At 32.7% G+C, this 15,754-nt stretch overlaps 1 protein-coding gene across 1 annotated transcript; it reads left to right on the forward strand.

The window, feature by feature from the left end:
- Positions 1–9,242: 9,242 nt before the first annotated feature.
- LOC127719204 (G2/M phase-specific E3 ubiquitin-protein ligase-like) lies at positions 9,243–15,754 on the forward strand. The gene is made up of 4 exons (XM_052225223.1): positions 9,243–9,342; positions 10,777–11,002; positions 13,788–13,958; positions 14,539–15,754. Exons 1-4 carry the CDS (start codon positions 9,259–9,261, stop codon positions 14,790–14,792), a joined length of 735 nt encoding a protein of 244 aa, XP_052081183.1. The 5' UTR covers positions 9,243–9,258; the 3' UTR covers positions 14,793–15,754.

Here is a 15,754-nt window from a genome sequence, read left to right on the forward strand (position 1 = left end):
GTCAGCCGGGTATAGCGATAAGGTGTATTGGTTAAGGGTTGATACGGTGTGTGATATTGAAAAAGCCATATCATATACACTTTATTATATACAAATACCTCACGTAGATGTTTTTTTATGTGACATGACGTCATACAGGTAAGGAGGTTTGAAATGACGTCATACAGATTATAGGTTTGACATGACGTCATACAGATTAGGGGTGTGATAAAGCCTTTGCAACAGTGACTGCAATCGATGACGTGACGTACAGATTAAAGGTGTGATAAAGCCTTTGAAACCGTGCTGATATCGATATCATCACTGGTGGCTGATACAGCACGCTTGTCAATGATTGTATTACACATACAATTTATCTGTATTTACCACTAAGTATATAATAAATAGAGAATATCATATGGCCTTTTCAATATCACATCCGTATCAACCCGAGACACCAATATAATCCCAAGAGCTCTGCTCGAGGGATTATATTGGTTGAGGGTTGATAGTCCTTGATACGGTGTGTGATATTGAAAAAGCCATATCATATACACTTTATTATGTATTACATATACCTCACGTAGAATTTTTTATGTGACATGACGTCATACAGATAAGGAGGTTTGAAATGACGTCATACAGATTACATGTTTTACATGACGTCATACAGTTTAGGGATTTGATAAAGAACAGTGACTGCAATCGATGACGTGACGTCATACAGATTAAAGGTGCAACCGTGCTGATATCGATATCATCACGGGTGGCTGATACAGCACGCTTGCCAATGATTGTATTACACATACAATTTATCTGTATTTACTACTAAGTATATAATAAATATGGGTATTTGATAAAGTCCTTGTAACCGTGACTGATATCGATTACGTGACGTCATACAGATTAGGGGTTTGATCAAGCCTTTACAACCGTGACTGATATTGAAAGTATCATCGATTGTAATACACATACAATTTACTTGCATTTACTTAAAAGAATATAATAAATATAATATGCATGTACTATTGAAAGGATAGAGAAAGGAATCAGGAGAATCAAAGATTGGAAAATGAAAGACTGCAACAACAGAATGAACTTGAAGAAATCCATCAGGTTTACTTATCACATTTATTTCTTAAATACGAAAAATAACAGAAAAAACACACTTAAAAAAAGAGAAAAAAAAACTCTGTCCTTAAAATGCATAAATAACCACATACCAACATATTTTAGCAGTAAAAAATGAACTTTGAAGAGTTCGGTGTTCATAATTTCAAATACTCTGCAGCATGTACTTAACTCGTGCTATGTATTGGATAATATAATAAGCTTTTGATTGATTGATTAGATGTTGGTGTTTAACGTCACTTTTAGTACACTTAGAGTGCCGGAAGTGTAACACAGATTTTTTACTACGGCTTTTAAACTTGCGATATACTTTGATATACTTTGAGTTCATAGCCCTGGTTAAGTCAAATGATCAAATTTAGAACATTTGCACAAGTTACTAGTGCAGAAAAATTGGTACCATTAATGTTTTTACCCGAATTGATTATTTTATATCTTACACAAATTAGGTACAGAACATGAGACGAGGCAGCCTCCAGCCAGAACCGGTGGAAGGAATTGTACTTAAAATTAGAAATGGAGATAAAAGAACATTTCTTGAAACGGATAGCATTCAGGTAAAACAAATATTTTTGGATTTTCAAATCATGATATAATTAACGGCATATATATTATTAATCAGCTCGATAGGAAAACATTAACTTAGCAAAATAATACAAAATTCAAAACGGTATTAAAAGTATTTCTTCATTACTTTTAAAAACTGATATTAACAGTCAAAGCCAATTTCATCGTGCACATGTTTATTTATCACTTAATTTTTAAATCAAAAGTTTTTCAAAAAATACTTATGCATGTCAATTTAGAATTAAGGAGATGATGTGGTATAATTGCCAATGAGACAGCAACCCATCAGTTTAACTGACGAAGATGTAAACAACTATATTATGCCACCATACTGCAATGTTTTTTTGTTATTTGGGAATAGTTTTTACACAACTTTTTAAAACTTGCTAGATATATAAAAATGCAGAGGTGCTATAATTTCCAAAGATTTTTATTACACCAGAAACAAAAATGACATAGACGTTCGCAACTTTAATATCACTGTACTTGCCTTTAACTATGATCAAACCCATATCTTATAATAAGCTTTGAAAGGCCCGATATGAAAAAAGGTAAAATATTTCAAACGAGAAAGCAATAGCCTGCCTTATGATAAAATAGAGCACATACAGCTAGAATGTGGTGGGTTTAAACATGTTTTTGAGAGTTCATTCTCCTCTTATTAGTGGCAGTGTTGTTGTAGCGGATAACAAAAGAAATGCACAAATCAGTTAGAAAGGGCTTACTCATCAAGTAAAGGTCTCGACTCGTCAAAACTGTTATCGTTATAACAAATTTGACTTAATTAGATTTTATTCATTAAAGAAAATGAAAAATCTGTTATAGAAACAGATCATATAATATCTTATAGATATCTTATATAAATTTTATTTATAAGATGTAATAAAATATATTGGAAAAATGCTCTTTTGGCTACATTGTTTAATTACAATTATTTTGATTTACAGGAAGTAGTGAACTTTGTTGGTTCGCAACCAAATTCGTCTATCAATTTTGAAGTGACTGTTGCCGGCATAAACAAGAAAATTAACACATGGGACTCTAGTGGTTCTCTTAAAGATTTTGGCATAGTTCACTCCGCAGTCTTGGAGGTTGAGTTTCATATTGAGAGACCTGTTGTTTCTCATTCTGCAATAAGGTATTTTGATCTTTTTGACGTTATAAGACTATATATATAACCAATAATGGTTTTAATGTGTATATAATGTTATAGTTTACTCCTTTGTTTTTGAACATATTTGGGTGAAACAAATCAGAAGTTTGACTATCAGAGAAATGTATTATAATGTATAGTTTTAATTTATTTTATTTTTATAAATTGCTGCTTTCAAAAGACTACATCAGTCTTACCTCTTGTGTTAAAGGACATACACAGATTTGATATCTTCACTTAATGAAGGAAATGATGGAGAGGGAACAGATGAACAAGAAGATGATGAAGAAGAAGTAATTGATGTGTAAGTAGAGATCGTAACGTTATTTTATAACATAAAGAAGTCACATGATTGATTGGGTGATGTGTAGAATTTGAAATTTTGTATCAACATGTTACATTGCATTGACTTGATATGTAAAATTGGGCGCAGGACGTTTCCTCTTTTTTACCTGTAACACGTTAGAACATTTGCGCTCCAAACAATATGGACATTTGCGCTTTAAATTTTTGATACAACTGCAAAAAATTGACCGGACAGTGTTAGAAATATAATATATATAAAATCATTAATAATATCTATGCACAAGTACAGCGGAAGAATATCTCAAGAACGTTTTGCGGGAAAATATGAATATAAAAAAGAAGATATGGTATGAGACAACCCTCCACAAGAGACCAAATGACACAGAAATTAACAACTATATGTCACCGTACGGCCTTCAACAATAAACAAAGCCCATACCGCATAGTCATCTATAAAAGGCCCCCAAATGTCAATGTAAAACAATTCAAACGAGAAAACTAACGGCCTAATTTATGTACAAAAAAATGAACGAAAATTAAATATGTAACACATACACAAACGAATACCACTGAATTACAGGTCTTGACTTGGGACAGGCACATACATACAGAATGTGGCGGGGTTAAACATGTTAGCGGGATCCCAACCCTCCCCCTAGCCTGGGACAGTGGTATAACAGTACACCATAAGAACGAAATATAAAAATCATTTGAAAAAGGCTTAACGCTTCCTCTTTTAGGTCAACAAGGCTTAAATACTGAAGAATACATGTTGTTGCGCATGCGTGATTGACAAAAAAATATACAAAATCATAAAAATATTTAATAACAATTTAAGTGTTTTTATATACAGATTGTGATTTAAAAAATATGCATTTTATGTACATGTTTTGGTTTGAATGTGTTTATTTGAAGCTCGAGAGAACAGCTGGTGTTAGCCGATCTCTAAATCTGTCAACAGTGGTGCTGTTTCAATAACAGTTTGTGGTAGTAAATTCAATTGAATAATTGTGCGCGAGAAGTATGACCACTTGGATGTGTCTGTATGTCTGAGTATGGTTTTGTCTTGTTCTGCTGTTTGTTTGTTCAAGAATATGCGATGGAATGGCTACAAGACAGTGTAGTACTTTATAAAATAAAATAAGTCTGGTTTGTAAGCGTCTCTCAGCTAGTGTTGGCCATTTCAACTGATTTAGCATGTTTGTGATACTGCTCGTGTAATCGTAGTTGTTGTGTACATAACGAGCAGCTCGTCCCTGTACCTTTTCTAATTTTATCTGTTGTTCTTTCATATGGGGGTCCCAGACACCACAACTATATTCCAGTTCAGGTCTTACTTGTGCCTGGCATGCTCTTAATTTTGTTTCTGTGTTTGTAACTTTTAAATTTCTTTTTTAAAAAACAAGTGATCTCTTCCCATTTGATACTATACTATCTATATGTTTGTTCCACCATGGAAGTATTATATTGACAGGAACTCCAACAAGCGGACTTCAAACGTTTATAGTGCGATGCCGCAAAATCGTTAAGTATCTGTTAATTAACTCGACTGTCTTATGGATGCATGGGTTCCGATAAAATTTTTGGAACCTCGTGAATGATCGTAATTTCGGAACATACCGAAATAACCGGATGTGTACTTAATTGTCAAGGAAATGACATTTACCGACCATGTGAATGACAAATATAATGTCAGTTTTTACGGGTTTTGCTGCTTAAAAACAAATAAAAAGAAAAGAAACGAAACGAAATTCCCGCGACTGTTTTCACCGATTAAAAAGAAAAAAAAAACAAAAAAACTGAAGAGTAAAAATACTCACAAGCCATAAACATTTCAGTTTAAATTACAATCAATTTTAAAATAGTAAGATTTATTCATGAGAGTGCCGTTGGCTAAACACGCGTAACTGTTATATACAAGTTAGGCTTAAAAATCATAAAATTCTCATGTAAAGTAAACGGAAAAGTTTTTATCAGTAATTATTATCGCGTTTTACTGCTAACTTTGACAAATATTTTACTGAAGTGTTTAATGAAAGAATTTCCAACAAAAATTTAATCCAAAAGTTGGCCGGGGGGGGACGGGGTTAAAGGGCTTTGATCCGAAAAAATATCAAATATTTTGATTTATTGTTTACTGAAAGTCCAATGGCAAATATTTCATGCAATTAAACAAGAAACAAAATCATAAATTGCTTAGCACACGGTGTAAGATGTTTCAGAACTGTTAAGCTTTTAAACACATAAATAAATTCTAATTTGGTTTCCATGATAAAAAAAAAATAAACTGCTTAGGGCCCATCATGGTGATCGTTCTTTAAATGCATCCACAAATATTTAAAGCCATCCGTAAAAATAAATCTGTCAGACGTCAGAGTAATCTCGGACTAGGTTGAATGTTTAAGGTTGTTTACAACTTTGGAATTATTATAAAAGGTGTAACAATTCATCTGCATGTCTCGTAACCTGATATTGCTATGTAGAGGTCATCACATGCGTGTAATTATTAACCTCTTTTAGTCTTTAAAACATATTTGATAAATAAGTTAATAACATTTTACGATATTTTACGATAGAGAAAACCATAAATATTTGTGTTACACTCGATAAAAGTTTACAATCTTTAACTTAAAATTTGAGTTATCCGGCACCATCCGGCACACTACACGCGCATCACATTATTTTTTGCAAACACTCTACTTCAGAATCATGTAATTTTCCTAATCGGATAATTCCCGATTTCCAAGTTCCAATGATTAAAACAAACTCAACAAAACTAAAAATAAGCTTGCCCTCTTTCCGAATGCAGTTAATTTTCTTATGTCATTCTGTTAAATATGGACCGATTTTTTCGATCTTTTCAGCTTTGTTCTTCATTTATTGAACGGAAACAGGTGTTGTTATTCATGTGGCGATTCACAAATAACCACAGGAGTTTCCGTGTTTATTTACATTGGTAGGTAGATAAGACAATCGATACCAAATCACGTGATAAGACCAGCTAAAGTTAAAAGAACAGGCGAAGGCGGCATCACAGATACCCCACAAAGGAGTTATCACGTACTTGACAAACTGAGTCGGAACCTTTTATTTTCTTAAAGAAATCAGTGGGATGGGAATGTGCTAATTTTTCGTTGGAGTTCCTGTCAATATAATACTTCCATGGTTCCACATACTAGATTGGATTGTAAGGTAATGCCAAGATATTTTGCAGATGTTACTAATTCGAGAATGTGATTGTGGAGGATGTAATTATGCCGGTAGTTATTTTTCTTTTGTGAGATAGTAAGGTTGGTACATTTATCAGGGTGAAATGCCATGAGCCAATCTAATACCCATCGTGCTGCTGAGTCTAGATTAAGTTGTATTTTATGACAATCATCTTGTGTTTTTATTTCCCTGTAAATTATGCTGTCATCTGCAAAGAGTCTAAGCTTGCTGTGTTATAAATATCAGGAAGATCATTTATATATATATATATGAGAAACAGTATTGGGCCCAATACTGTTCCTTGTGGTACACCAGATGTTACGGGTACCGAGGCGGAAGAAATGCCATTGATGACGACTGTTTGTTTGTGTTCTGTCATGTAAAAATGCCTGAATCCAATTAAGTGTGTTATTTTGAATACCATAGAATTGAGCTTGTAAAGGAAGCGACGATGTGAGACTTAGTCGAACGCTTTAGCGAACGGTCCATTATGATCAAGTCAGTTTGTGTGTTGGATAGTTAGTTAACATTGTCACAACCTTGAACTTGAAGTTTAAGGGTATAGACTAGTAAAGGGAAAAATATACATATTACGATGGAAACAGTCGGTGAATTATACTAAAATTCGTTATGTCGATGAAAAGGGACCTCAGTACTACTGGAAGTGTTTAACGACTTTGACTGGCTTCTCGGTCCTCGCACGGTCTGTAGAGACCTTAGTCAAGAGTTGAGAAAGAGAAATAGAATATTTATTTAAAATGTAGGCGAAATACCAGTAAGGGCAGATTATAAGAGCTAAATTTGTTCATTCCCTGAGCTTCAGATACCAAACGAAAACTTCAACGCGTTTTTTAGTCTTGAGAATGTTTACTGTTAGCTATACATACAGACATTCATGTGCAATAAAATAACTTTTAAACACGAATGTGCTATTAAATGACTTTTAATCTTTTAACAATAATGAAAGTTATGATTTTAACTATGCCATGTCAAACATACCGGTCCTAAACCCGGATAAAACAGGAGGAAAGTTTTAAGAAGCAAATATTGTAAAAGCGCACATGTCATTTTTTTTAAATTGCAAATGTCCTATAAATTGAAGCGGAAATGTCCTATGAAAACGCGTAAACGTCCTTCGCCAGTAAAATTGCGAAATAATATTTTCAGCAGGATTTAACAAATTATAGATTTTGACCCTGTGAATGAAATAGATACAGGTTAAATTGGCCCTACACTTAAGAATTTCACATACATGAATTGTTAAATTTAAAACACAACAGAAACGAAATTGAATTATAGGCATTTACTGTCACAGTTGTAATTAATCATTTGATTTAGGTATTATGATTAAATAAACTCAATCAGGGGTAATTATACATGATTTTATACGTACTTCACATTTCTTATCTTTTCATAATTATATAAGATATTCTAAAAGACCAACTTAGTGAAACGAATTACAATTAAGTAATGTGGTTATAATAATTGATAACATCATCTTCATAAAAGATTGTTCTGGATGCATAATGGTGGACTTTTGGATGGTAAAATAACATTAATTTTAGAACATTGGATAATATTTGTTTATGACCATATTGTTTGTTTTGACAGGCCAAGAAGAGAAAATGGTACTTGCGAAAACCTTCGTGATTTGTTATTATCATGGCGTCTTAGAATAATAGACCTTGATAATTGTCAAGACATTAAAGTCAGTAGACGCCCCGAAGCGCTATGGAAGCATTCAGTGAGATGTTTTAGAAGATCATCTTTCAATTTGAAAAAAATGTTAAAGGTACTTATTCTTTATTCGCCATGGCTTAGGGCTCAAATTGTATGGGTCAAGGTCCCGCCGAACTCCGGAGGTATCGATCCATGTTCAAGATACTTTGACTCTAGTCTCCATAGACAATATTGTATCTTTGTTATTTTACTATTCCGACATTTCAAGTCTGATATTTGTACCATTCAAGGTTTGATTTTGAAACAAATCGTGACATAAGATATCAGATGATCTTCGTATAAAAACATGAAAACTGTATGGTAATATCTAGATAATCTCTTTCCTTAACGGTAAATTCAAACAATTCAAAACGGAATTAAAAAGTTCATTCTGAAAAAATACTCAAAATATCTTGACAGTGTACTCAATTCACGAATGTGGAAATTTCACACAGAAACAAAGCGACAACGAATTAAATTAATGTGTTGGTCAGGCTTTCAGAATACATTGTATTAAACATTATATATATATTAATTATTAATCTTTTTCTACTTTTTACAGGTCGAGTTTATTAATGAATCTGGACTTGACGAAGGAGGATTAAGGAGAGATTTTTTAGAAATGCTTTTTCAACAAATGCTTTTATCACCACTTTTAGAAGGTATGTGCTTCCCTGATGACACAAATACATCATCAAAGTACATACAAGTACAGATGTGAATACTTTGCATCTATCTTAACTCATGATAGGCTAGTTTTAGAAGTGTATGTCTTTAGTCTGATTTGTAAGTTTATCGATCAAAGACGATTTACACAAGTTTTATCCACTTTGATTGCGATTTAGAATCGAAAGGATTAACGAATAGTATACGCCGTATTACTACTGTTTCCTACTTTTTTATAGCAATTATCAACTATAACACAAAAGATTTATATTCAAAACATTTACTTTCTACAATTGCTTGATGAACTTGTTTATAGCATTTTTCTGCAAAATACAATTTTAAAAAGTATTAAACATAGCATTGAAAATATAAAATAATCTTTTATTTCAGATAATGGCAATGGATATGAAGTATCCTATAATTTTGGTGCATTGTCGGACGACAGCTTAAATTTTGAACTTCTAGGGAAAATGTTGGCAACCATTCTTATTCAAGGAGGACCTGTCTTGCCAACATTTTCCCATACCATGATAGCATATGGCATTCAAGGGATGCAATGTGCTACAATAGAAACAGTCAAGGATACAAAGACAAAAACTATAATTGAAAATGTGAGAATCGATATTATACAAATATAGCCTTTGTATGAGGTCAATACAGGATATATCAGCCCAAAGAAGTAGTCCTCAGTCAATATACTTCTTTCAGGTCAATATATCCTTGTATCGACCTCATACAAAGGCTATATTTGTATAATATAACAATCAAATAGCGTATCGACTGACTAACAATATTTTGAAATATCAAAACAAATAACAGAAAAATCTACAATTCTCCTATGGACGCAACAAAACATTTAATAACATCACAATGAAAACTTTTGACCGCAAGCATCTTCTTGTTTTCATACTATTATCACTGATAAAGTATCATTGTTGAAGATAACAAATCGATATCTTTATTTTATAATAATAGTTCGAGTTATGTGTCAGATTTAGTTATGCCCACTATTTAAAAACGTATTATCTTATGATTTTAGTTGTCAAATAGTGTGAACTTGAGCATAATTGAAAAGTAATTTATTATTGAAATGCGCATTTGGCACAGTAGAATTGATACCGCTACTGTTATGAAGGAATGCATAAAATACATTTACCATATCAAAACAATAGTGAATGCTTACTAATCATGATTGGTTTTATAGTGAAAATGAAAAAAATAAGAATATGTGGTATGATTGCAGATGAGACAACTCACCACAAACGACCAAATGGCACAGAAAGTGTACAACTATAGGTCACTGTACGGTCTTCAACAGTAAGCAAAGAAGTCTGTAAGACATACATTTAAATACAAATGCTACAGAAACTTAACATTTTTATTAAGGGGCAAGCTGAAGCTCGCGCTGAGTCTGTATTGAAGACCCTATTGTGGCCTTCGACTGTTTTCTGCTCTTTGGTCGGGGTGTTGTCTCTTTGACACGTTCCCCATTTCCATTCTTAATTTCATTATCAATGATACATGTACTGTAAATGAGGTGATCGGCAGGTGAACGAAGCCAGATAATGATGTTCATCTTTACAGTCATTTCATTCATCCAATACAGTTTACCTGCTACTGATAGTCTTTGAAAAAGACATATTGTAGAAATCTTAACTTTGAACCATGAACATGAAATAAAGGTCACACGAATCCGCCTAGACGGACATGTACGAATTAAAATAATCCTTTACATTGAATATGGATGACCTTGTATTATCTGAGAAACAGATCAATTCACAATTATAAAGCTAGGACCAATGATTTATGAAAATGACTTTAACTACAAATCAAACATGCTAGATAGACATGTACATGTAACAATCATTCCATCCACCAAATATGTTTGACTCATTGTTGATAGTACTTAGCCTGGAACAATAAACATTGAATTATAAAGGTGAGGTCAAGGTCAGATGATACCTTTTAGACTAAAACTTTGGAACTTACCATTTATACCGTTATATTTCATAAATGATAGTAGCTTTTGACATATTTTTTTTCAGCTGATAAACAGTGACGACCTGACCAAACTAGCTGACGATGATGCCATAAACAACTTGATGACAGAGGCAGGGATTTCATTAAGATTAAATGAAAATACAAAAAATGGGATAATCAAAGGACTGATCATGCATGGCTCAACTGTTACCAAAAAACAAGCCATGTATGAACAGCTCTGGAAAGGAGCATACCATTTATCTTTGAGGACTTTATTAATTGAAAATCAAGGTATCATACTTTTATTTTTACTAAAATTAATGTGCTTAGAAAATATGACATTTTCCGTCGTCGTTAAATCGACACTGCTTTACGTGCAATCGTTGCAATTTCCGGCAATATCTTGATTTGATTGTATTTAGTTTAATACCATGATAAATTTCAATAATTTCAAATATGTTATTCTGGCTTCTCATTTTTTATATCGAGATCTTTTAAGGGCATACGATACAGTAGAGATCCCTCGTTGATTTTTTCTCGAAATTTTGGTAGAAGGTCAATTTCGATGTGTACTTTTGAAATATGCAAAGAAAAATATACCTTCATGACTTACTTCTCAGATAATTTGGTTCGAAATTTGCATATTTGAAGGGAAAACCCTGAAAGCTCATAAATAAGGACTTTTAAGGAAAGTTACAATACTTTTGAACGAACAGTCATAACTTTACCGGGTTTTTTTGTAAAATGTTCCCTTGATCCATGGCATCACCATGCTGTAACAAGTTTAAGGTTAAACCAAATTGTTATTTTCTGAATTTATATTACTATTAGTGAACTAAAGAAATTGACAATATTTTTGCGTCTATTCAGAAGTGCACAAAAAATTCGATCGTTGATTTTTTCTTCAAATTTTGGCTGAGCGTTCTTTAAACATTACTTGGTTGATTGCAAAAGAAAAAGCTGGGGGTCCATGTGCTTGTTTTTCCAATAAAAGCAATAAACCTTGATTTTTAATGGCAAACGGGACGTTTGCCAATAAGGCGCTAAACCACGTTGAAATAAGTTTTAATCGCAACAACGTCGTGAAATCATTCCCGCCGTTCACGATTACGCTATCAAGTTCAGTGGTATAGTCAAGGTTTTTTTTCGAAAGCCATGATATTAATCATCAAAATTTTCAAAGCTGGTTACTCGTAAAATAGCACAAAATATTTGCCAAACCTTTATGAATTGTTACGAAACTTGGATACAAAAAGTATTCTAGTAAATTACTTTAGAAAAGAAATGTTCGGAAACAAAAAAGATAAATCTAATAAAAAAAATTAATTTGCATCTCTGTCCGACATTAGTCCTACAATTCATGTAGACAACACAGCTTGAGCATAATTTTAATTATTCAAAAGGCCCCGACGTGACAAAATATGAAACAATTATAAAGTAAGTGGGATAATATAAAAACAAGGACAGTTGGTATGATTGTCAATGAGACAACTATCAACCATATAGTTCAAATTACGAAGATAAACACAATTAAGGGTCACCGTACGACCTTCAATAAAAACAAAAGCCACACCGTATAGTCAGCTTTAAAAAGCCCCGACATGAAAATGTGAACAATTCAAACAAGAAAACTAAAGGCCTACTCTATAGGCATTATATGAACGCAAAACCATATCCACATTAACTCGGGTCAGCTTAGAACTACTCTGAACATGTTTAAAAAGTGAATATTTAGAGCTGTTTCGAGCAAATTCATGTCGTAATTGTCTCAATATAGTCCATTATGGTGTAGTTAAACATTTCATAGGAAGTACAGCAGTCGGTATTAGAGCATGATTCTGTATCAATAGATAAGTCACCTAAGCTTGTCTTCAGGTTTTTTTTATTACGGTACATATAATTATTGACTTACTTGTCTGTACATGTATTATACCTCCAATCTAGGAGTGGGTGCAACCTTATTGTTTGTCCGTCCGTCCGGTGGTCCAACAAATATTTTGTTTCTTATCTGAGAAACTACCTTACAGAAAGACTTCATATTTGGTCAGCAGCTTAACAGCAATGAGTTGCAACGTGTGAACACTTATCTGGTCTGTCAGATACCTCATACTTCGATTTTCTCTCTCTCATAATATGTTCATAGGGATATGCTTAGCACATCAACGGGTGCGTTTTTGTTTTTTGTTTATCATACGGGGCTTATAACTATGTCTTTTTAACTGACAGTTCTTCTTCATACACATATATATTCCACTGGGTTAAACTCTTAAAATGTCGTTAAACTTATTAATGTACTTATTCAAAGTCAGGAACAGTATAGGCGTTTGTCTTTATTTATCATGTTATTTTGTCATTTTATTGATAGTCTCTGTTAAATTTATCTGTACAATTCTCCATACGATTTAGAGTTTGCCAAATGGTGTAGATATTATATATTGTTCAAGACTGTACGTTGATATCTAAATTACTTATTGGTCTTCTTGTGCAGTTGGGTTTCTGTCTCATCGACGTATTATTATTTACATATCTTTTATTCATTTCCTATATGAAATAAAACACATACAAAATTATGAATGTGGATTTGATTTTTTTCACATTTCAAGTTAATACTGTTAACTTCATTATTAATGAATGAATATAACAGTTCTCGTGATATGGCCGATTTTCTTATAGCAGGTACTTTTTTTCAAATTCGCGCAACCGGATTTATGACGTCAGTGGATTTTCCGCAAATGTGACTACATTTAAAGCGACGTCGCGAAATGCAATCGTTCTTAAAAGAAACATCGCGAAATTACAGCGTTCTGATTAACAACGTCGCGAAAACAACACTAAAAGTTTTGAAAACGTTATTATCTGCCCCTGCTACTGTATCGTATGCCCTTAGGTTTAGTAGTAAATAGTCAAAAAATATTTACCTTACTTGATTTAAAAAAAGATAAAACATGGCTTATTCTGGAATGAAGTTAAGAAATGTTAGTCCATTAAAATGGGGAAAAAGGGGGTAATGATAAAAATGTGAGCTTCTTGGTACACGTTAAAATAAGATACACATTTATATGTTAACTATATATAGGTCAGCTTGAGAAGATTCTATGCCACAAATGTGGATCTACTGAAACACTCCGTGCAGAAGCCCTTATGAAGCTGTTTGACATCACTAAATACGGCAGAAGAGGCAGTAACAATCGGAACAGGAGTGAGGAGGTGGCACAGAACTTTGAAAGTTTTGTTTATGATTGTGAAGGTAAATTGAAATAAGACACTACTTTGACAATTATTATCATTGACACGAGATATATGATATACATAAATGAGACAACAACGCAAGACAAAATACAAAAAAAAGAGGTAAACACACAGTAGGTCAAAGTCTGAATTGTTGAACTTAGAAAGTCTAGGACGAGCTAGAAAGTCGATGACGAGTTAAAAGAGACCATAAAAATTTTCAACGTTATCAACATCAATACAAAATTACCTAGAACTTTCTTTGTTGATAAATAAATTATCTCATTTCGTATCGGACCTCTTTGGAGTTTAGAATGATCACATGTTAAGCAATGTAAGAGAATATTGAATCAAAATGAATGGTTCTTTCCTGTTTTTTAAGTCATCACTAAAGTGGTTGTAAACAGTGATTGGAACCTCTTCAATGGAACCATTTAGATCTTAAAACTCACAATGAGATCTAGATTAAAACGATGACTCAAATGTGTAAAATGCAATTAATTATATAAATCAGGTCCATTTAGATATTGCTTTTCGCCGCATTTTCTTTTAGTGCAAACACTTTTTTTATGATTATTGTATTATTATCTTAATTACAGATGGTAAATGCTGCTATACTGATGGGAGGGTGACGATAGAAGATGTTCTAAAATTTGTAACAGGATGTAGTAATGTGCCACCTGGGGGTTTTGATGCCAGGTTTATTTTAGGATTTACAGAGGAAAAACGATACCCTAGTGTATCAACTTGCACTTTCGAAGTGACACTGCCATTGAACTTAACAGAATTCAAAATGTTTAAAGATGTCATGATAGAAGCAATTGTGTCTGGTCCGGGATTTGGTCAAGTTTAAAAAAAAATGGGAAATTATAAAAGCACGTCTGGATGACACCTTATACTGCATCTGAATGAGGGGGTACGCTGGTTTACTTTCGTCATTCCCGTCAAAGTAATCTATCTAACGTATTTCTTTCTCATAAAATAGTATCGGCATTTTTAGGATTTGCAAATGGAAGCTTCCTTAAATTTGGCAGCTGGCTTCATGTCGGCATGTTTTCTTTTTCATGTGATACGTTCTCACTTATGAATAAAATTATTCTTACACATAAAAATTATGCATGACATTTTTGTCGCTTTTTATAAGGAAATACAATACAGTTCAAAGCTTTCTTAAATTTTGACTGTAAGCTCCTTTTATTTCTTGCTAATGATACATTTGCTACCAACACTAAGTTAACAGTAAAAAATGCATGATTGACAAGGACATAGTACAGCTTACCGTTGATTTTTTTTTTAAATTTCTGTCTGTTTAGGAAGGTTCCCTACGGGTGACTACCATTAATCGTAATATCTATATGATTTGCAATGTTATATTTCAGCTTAAGTAAAAAAAAAAAAAAAAATATTTGAATTTAAAAGGTCAGGCACAGTTTTAAATACAACGTTAACCAATTCAGGCTTCAAATGGAAATAAATATAGAAGTATTGCCAGTTAAATGGGTCTGAAAACTAATTAAAATCATGTTGCCATTGAAGTACTACATTGACAATATAGTATTACCATGGTTTTATCTAAGCGTCATCCTCAATTATCTTTGTAAACCTAATGTGTAACATTTTATTACTCAACTTATATAATACTTTTTCCAACAGTTTGACTAGCTTTTTATTCATACAGACTCTAATCTTATTTTGCCATGCAAATGGCTTTTTATGAATAAATAGAATGCATATCAAATCCGAAATTATTATTTTTCAAATTATATATATATTTTTTTAATTACCTTTTCTATGATCTTCTATAATCTTACAATT

This window comes from Mytilus californianus, unplaced genomic scaffold, assembly GCF_021869535.1.
Source record: "Mytilus californianus isolate M0D057914Y unplaced genomic scaffold, xbMytCali1.0.p SCAF_101, whole genome shotgun sequence".
Taxonomy (NCBI): domain Eukaryota; kingdom Metazoa; phylum Mollusca; class Bivalvia; order Mytilida; family Mytilidae; genus Mytilus; species Mytilus californianus.

What these genes read in the sequence shown, in the direction of transcription:
- LOC127719204 (XM_052225223.1), top strand. Translation starts at nt 9,259, where the DNA reads ATGATAGCATATGGCATTCAAGGGATGCAATGTGCTACAATAGAAACA. An exon ending in TTTATTAATTGAAAATCAAG is followed by an intron (nt 11,003 to 13,787) that starts GTATCATACTTT and finishes AACTATATATAG; the next exon opens with GTCAGCTTGAGAAGATTCTA. An exon ending in TTTTGTTTATGATTGTGAAG is followed by an intron (nt 13,959 to 14,538) that starts GTAAATTGAAAT and finishes TCTTAATTACAG; the next exon opens with ATGGTAAATGCTGCTATACT.